At 42.1% G+C, this 7212-nt stretch overlaps 1 protein-coding gene across 1 annotated transcript; it reads right to left on the bottom strand.

Annotated features, from left to right (window-relative positions):
- Positions 1-3317: 3317 nt before the first annotated feature.
- Positions 3318-4922, bottom strand: LOC308300293 (E3 ubiquitin-protein ligase TRIM35-like; the record flags this gene model as incomplete). Its single annotated transcript, XM_080744112.1, has 1 exon — positions 3318-4922. Exon 1 carries the CDS (start codon positions 4716-4718, stop codon positions 3318-3320), a length of 1401 nt encoding a protein of 466 aa, XP_080600238.1. The 5' UTR covers positions 4719-4922.
- Positions 4923-7212: the final 2290 nt, after the last annotated feature.

Raw genomic sequence — 7212 nt, 5'->3', positions numbered from 1 at the left:
GAGTTTGGAGACAATACATGCTGGTTACTTGGTGTGTTCCAGAGGAAAGGAAACAGATGGGCGCGAAGCTGGAGCATAAAGTTATCTAAAGATAAATACACAGCAGCAGTCTCCAGACCAGTGTCAGTCACTGATCTCTCACTGAAGCAGAAACCTCAGAGGATCAGAGTCCAGCTGGACTGGGATGAAGGAAAGCTGTCATTCTCTGATCCTGATACTAACACACACATACACACCTTCACACACACTTTCACTGGCGCACTCTTTCCATGCATTTACACTGGTCATGGTAACACTCTGAAGATGTTACCTGGGAAGATCAGTGTAACTGTGGAATAATGCAGTTAGACATGATGATGATGAGACATTGAGAGTCACATTAACAAGTGTTTCATAAAGCATTGCTTCTCAAGTGTTTTCATGTCAAGGACCTCCAAGTTATCTTATTTGCATTTGGCCGCAGACCTCCATCTGAAAATGTTTTGTGCCAGGGACCCCCGTCCCCTAGAAGAGAACATGTAAAAGGAAAAAAAGAAAAAAGTTTTATACCCGTAAGTATTCTTTATTGGTTTGTGCAATAAAGTGAAAAATTTGAGTACTTGGATGTGTTTTGTATAATTTCTTATGCCAATAAAGCTCCTTTGAATTGAATTGTATTGAGCCAAGTTGAATTTTTATGCTGTTTGTCCTGGAGAAGTTCTTTGTTAGGCAGAAACATGTAGGCATGGTTTTAATTTGTTCAATGATGACACATATCATTTAGTCCATATAACTTGTAACATTTCCATTGTTGTTATGTTTGATGTTACTATTTAATATTAGAAACACATTGTTCTAGTCATAAAATGTTATTGCACTATGTGACGTGTATACAAATCCTACAAGCAAAGTTAATGTTTATTGAACCAAGTTTCTTTTTTCTTTTTCTTTTTCTGTTTGCCCTGAAGAAGTTCTATGAATTGGCAGAAACATGTAAGCTTGGTTTTAATTTGTTCAATGATGAACAGACTCATTAAAGAGTTCCTATTTCTGTTTCCTCATAGGTAAAATCATTCATGTTAACACAAAGAAATGAGTTAAATGTGGAGCTGGACATTGAAGGTGATAAATGGAATTGGCATCCCACCTGAAAATGTATTTTCTGTTTAATAAAGAGCTGTAGAGACTGTAGAGACGTCACTGTTATTGAACACAAATTCTATAAAGCAATGATTATTTATTACAAGTGAGTAATTGATATTTTGTATTTGATGTTCTCAGCCTTGTGGAACCGTTATATATAAAGGGGAACATCATGCCACACCAACATTTAGCTACTTGTACCTGTATGAGTGAATAACACATAAACACTGTTCAATCTTATTTATTTCTATGGTTTCAAATAAGTGACCATTTTGTACCTGTTTATGCTGAGAATGTAGGCCTACAGTATGTGAAACAGAGCATAGGACCCTTAAAACGAGATTTATTCATGCTTATTAGACACTGCATTTGTGCCATTACAAGGCTAATGATCTGGTATGAAATGGTCCAAGTTGGTCGGTATAAAAACAAGGATGGGTGCTAGTACTGTACTAAAATACAATACCTTTGTTGTATAATCGCTCCAGGAATATAAAAGAAGACATATCACAGGTATTTTTACAATCACATGCTTTTCAGTGCACAGTACATAATGTTATTGAGGCACCTAAACAGAGACAAGTATAGTTTCTGTATCGGAGCTATCGCGAGATTTGGATTCCAGACAGGGAATGGGGGAGAGTCTCGCGATACTATCTAGTTCAGAAACGTAAATTGTGCTCTTTAGATGCCTCTATAATGTTATACAGTGTACTCACCGAAAAGCAACACAGCACAAAACAATGTGTGACATGTTTTCTTTTATATTCCTGAGCTGAGTGTTTTATAAAAGGTCTCTATCCTTCAGAATAATTTTTTGTTCATGAGCTGCCCCAGCCGGCGCTCATATACTCCAATGTTATTCACCGAACCTCCGGTGCCAGTTTTGCCACTGTGTGTCATGGCGGATGGCCATGGAGCCTAAAATGATGTTGGTGTCCATTCCTTCTTTGATCTTCCTTGCCTATAACAACTAGGAGCAGTAATTTACCCATCCTATAACAACTAGGAGCAGTGATATCATTTACCCATCCTATAACTAGGAGTCTTGCTCAGGGACACATCGACACATTGCTGGCCTGGCCTGGACTCCAACCTGGGACAACCAGGGCCTCTGGCTTCCAAGGCAGGCTCACTAATAAGAGGGAGCCCAATGTTTTATTATCCTCCTGTCCTGTCCATAACTCTTAGTATCTGAACTTGTGACAAGTTCCCCCATGCAAGATTTGTGTTGTTAAAATGTTTCAAAAAGTATTCACATTTTTCACCCAGTTCCATTTTATTATAGCTGATATACAAACAAGGCATCATGAAGAATCGGATGGTTTAGTGACTTTGAGATTAGTCCAAAACTGTGAAGTAATTCTATATTTTATGAGAAAGATGTGTAGAAAAAGATAAGTAGTAACAATTTGACTCAATGGAGTACATAAACAGGAGCTGCAAACACACAAAAAAAGTGAGAAGGGTCAAACATGTGGCATAAAGTAAAATGTCAGTGGAATCAATACACTGGTCTAAACAAAATGTAAATGGAAAATCATACTTGAACTGTATCAGAGGAAAGAATACAACTTAGATTTCAACATAAATGACCAACATCACTAAGTGTTCAATGGAGACCACCGTTTCTCAACCTCAGGTCTGGGGACCACCAGGGGTCCAAATGGGCCCTTGTGGGTCTGTAACTCTGAGTTAAACTAACACTGAGGATTAGGACTGAAACTACGGCCCATCTTCTTAGTGATTCTTCTATCCATTATGTTTCTGATTTATCACATAGTCGACGGGAAACACAAGCACATTAGGATACATGTTTTAATTTCCACAAATCAACGACACATGGGTGAAAAATTACTTGTTTCTTTACTATTGGCTAAATTGTTTAACCCTATTTTATGCTCAGTTCACACAATAGCCCAACTTAAAAAAATAAAAAAAGCCAATCAACAAGATCACAGACACGAAAAAACAAAGTGGGCTTGTAGATCTGCCATTTTTCGAATCGAATCTTTTATATCAAAGTAGTGTGGTTAACTGTTGAACCCTTGAACCAGTGAAAAACTTCACCTTTTTACCAAATGTAATAATCACTAACATTATATAATAATCAGAAATGCTTGATGATAGACAGTAGATAATAGACAATAGATATAGCCAATTATAGCAATGTATTGTGTATACGTCTAACTGCATTATTCCACTGTTACACTGATCTTCCCTGGTAACATCTTCAGAGAAACACAAATGCAAATGTATGGAAAGAGTGTTTCAGTGTAAGTGTGTGTGAAGGTGTGTATGTGTGTGTTAGTATCAGGATCAGAGAATGACAGCTTTCCTTCATTCCAGTCCAGCTGGACTCTGATCCTCTGAGGTTTCTGCTTCAGTGAGAGAACAACCGACCCTAGTCTGGAGAGTGCTGTGTATTTACCTTTAAGGAACCCTATTCCCCAGAGTTGACCCACTCCGTCTCCCTTCCTCTGGAAAGACTCTTCTAACACACCCAGCATCCAGCCTTCATTGTCTCCAACCTCAACATCCCAGCTGTGACTCCCTGAGTTAAAGCCCTCAGAACCCAGGACAAAGCTATGGCGGTCAAACCTCTCTGGGTTGTCAGGAAGCTGCTGCCTAGCACGTCTCCCACTGGTCAGATCATCAGACAGGGTGAATGTTGGATGGGCAGTGTTGGGGTCCAGAATGACAGGAGTGTAGGAGACAATGTCCTTCATCTTGTTCCAGACTCTGAAGGTCAGGTTTCCCAGGTGTTTGGTCACGTCTATCAGTGGTCCTGAGACCGGCTGTGGGTCCTGCAGTGTGAACTGGACTCTTTCCATTGTGGTCTTGTAGTTCTGCAGGAATGAGATGTGTTCAGCTCTCAGCTCCTCCTCTATGGCTCTGATGTTGTTTGAAAGGGTTAATATGTCTCTGTTCAGTGCCTCAATCTTCTCCTTCATCATCTGACTCTTCTGCTGCTCTTCCTCCCTCAGTGCAGTGATGCTGGCCTCCTCTTCCTCTTGTAGGAACTGATGCATCTTCCTAAACTGTTCCTTAATCTGTGTCTCTGTGTGGCGGTCCTGGACCTTAACGTGGTTCGCTGTTCGGTCACTTTTCTTTTTAACTTCATTAAAGACCTTCAGTTTCTCCTGTAAAGGCTTCAGTAATTTCTGGACTTCCTCCTTGTGATCCAGAGCAGCTTCATCGATGGGTCTGAAACTGTGGTTGGTGTGTTTTTTAGAATCTCGACACACAAGACACACTGGCTGTTGACATTCCAGACAGAACAGTTTGAGTTTCTCATCATGCAGACTGCAGAGATCCTCAGACCCTGATGAAGTTCTCTTACGTTTTGAAGCTCTCTGTCTCTCCTGTACAAAGGCCTCACACACGTTCTTCAGAGACAGGTTACGGGGTAGATGATCTGTTGAATGTATTTCTTTACAAACAGGACATTGCTTTATTCCCTTCTGTCTCCACCATTGCTGCAGACAAGCATTACAGAAGCTGTGGCTACATAACAGGAGAACAGGATCTTTAAAGATGTCACGACACACAGGACAGGAATAATCCTCTACTGGAAGAGACGACGTGGAAGCCATTTAGTCTCTGAGTGAAGCTACAAACACTCTGCTCAATACAGGAAGTCAGTCAGTGGTGGTAACACTTCCTCCACTAGAATGTTCACTGAAGTTTACTCTCAGTGTGAATGGTGGTTGTTGTTACAGTCCATTCAGCAGCAGGTTCCAGTGGTCTGGGTCAGTATTCCCTCCTGTAGCTGTGGAAAGACAGTCTGTCCTCCTCACTGGAAGTTGTGTTTGATCTGAAGGTCAATCTTATCGTCTCAGATGAGTCTGGCAGGGGGCGGAGCTTTGACACGCCACCTGTTGCAAAGTACACACACAAGTTCTATGTCATTAATCTAATACACAAGTCTGCCCCAAATATATTGAATTAGTTTAATGATATGTATTTAAGTCAGGACAGTCTTTTATTTCCTATATAATTAGTATAGACAGGAAACAATAGAGCATGGAGGCAGAGGCTACTTAACCCATGCATAAACCCAGAGTACTGAAACCTGAACATTTTGTCAGTGTAATAAGTGAAAAGCTTCACTCCTCGTGTTTTGCCTGTAGACATAATTGACTACAGGCATGAGAAACGGCACATCTTGTCTCCGGACTTGTCGTTTTTTTTTTACGGTCTATGGGTTTGACGCTCTGACATCACTGTGATGTCAGGGGAAACACACTAACAGAATCCCTTTTATATATTACGCCCATATCTAACAGGACTTCATATGGGAATGATATGGAGGCCACATCGGCAACATACCACACTAACAGAATCCAAATGACCAAGACAGATGGCCAAGACAGCCCATATCTGTGCAGACGTTTCTACAGACAGGGATCTCCATATATGGGCATAAAAGGGACTGTCACTGTAAGTATGATGTCAGATGTTTCACATAACAAATAACTGAGTCAGCTTGTTTGGAGTCTCACAGCATATCTCCATATACAGTACATGGATCTCCACATATGAGTACCAAGGGCCTCCATATATGGATAACTGGTCCAATATACATGACTGGCCAGATGGCCAAGACATGGCGCCTCACCCTTTAGGGCGAAGGGTGAGGTTGCTTGTCGCCCTTAGGCATCTTACTGGTTATTATACTGTATATTGTTCTACAGAACACCATTTCTGAGGGGGAAAAAGGGGGAACAAGGTTGTTTGGTTTGATATGAAGTGAATGAGGACAGTAGAAAGCCACTATCTGGACTTCCTGTCATGGCGGCGAGAACAACAGTCGCATAGAGCGAGAGCTCCCTGAATCAACCTACCTAAATTGCGCTCAAAACATGAAAATATCGAAAGATTGAAAATTTCATCAATGGGATATGAGCGGCGCAAGAAGGATTACTAGAAGCCAGGATAAACGAGACGAAACACACGAGGAAATCAACAAAGAAAGGAGTGAACAAAAGTTTGAAGACAGTGTGCTTAACATGGATGCCCTGCAAGCTAGCCTGGATACTATTAGCAAACAGCTCGATAAAAACTCCAAACAACTCCAGGAGAACGGCAAACAACTCGAGGCCCTACGCAAAGAGGTAAAGAGCGACTTGAGAGCGTTCAAAGAAGAAATCACTAACCAAATGGACGCTAAATGGGCTGCTTTGGATGAGGACATTGACCGGAGGTTTGTTAAGATTGACGGGGAAATGGAGGAGCAGAAATCCGGGATGGAGGGGGCTTTGGCACGCACGGAGGAGATTGAACAGTGGGGCACACAAGTAAACCAAATGTTAAAGGAACTGCTAGATGAAAGACAAATGATGATTGATAAACTCGACGACCTTGACCAGAGATCGAGAAGAAATAGCATAAGAGTGTTTCAGCTCAAGGAGGGCGCAGAATCAGACAGTGAAACGATGGTCCAATTTATGGATGAATGGCTGAAAAAGGAATTGTCCATAGAAACCGATCTGTCCATTCAGCGAGCCCACAGAGCACTGGGTCCAAGGAGAGGTCCAGATCAGCCACCGAGGTCAGTGGTCATCAACTTCCAGAGATACGACGTGAAAGAGATGGTCTTGTCTAAAGCATGGGCAATGAAACCACCTGTAAAGCAAGGTGATACTAGGATTTATTTTGACAATGACTATTCTAAGCACGTACTGAAACTAAGAAAGACGTACGCAAAAATCAAAGAAGTCTTATTGGCAAAGAAAATTAAATTCAACCCGCCCTATACCAAGATACGCATTCACTGGGAGGAGGGGAAAATCGTCTACAACAACGCCGCAGCAGCTGCCAGAGAGATGCGTAAAAGAGGCCTGGACCTTGGAGAGACGGAGCCGACGGAGAACGAGACGGGGGACGTCGCTGGAGGAGATGCCGCAGAGGGTGACGGATCGGCGGGAGGAAGCAGTGAGGCGACTCCTTCAAGTCTTCTTCAGAGGCTCCAGACAGCAGGACTATCCGCCTGGAAACGGGTGGAGAAGAAAGGACGTCGGACAGAGGAGACAGGCATCAGAGCAAGAAAACGGCTGCGACCCTACAAACGCTAAGTGTCCAGCAGAT

The sequence above is a fragment of the Nannobrachium achirus genome (assembly GCF_963921795.1).
Source record: "Nannobrachium achirus genome assembly, chromosome: 16".
NCBI classification, from domain to species: domain Eukaryota; kingdom Metazoa; phylum Chordata; class Actinopteri; order Myctophiformes; family Myctophidae; genus Nannobrachium; species Nannobrachium achirus.
This window is presented reverse-complemented; position numbering and strand designations above follow the sequence as displayed.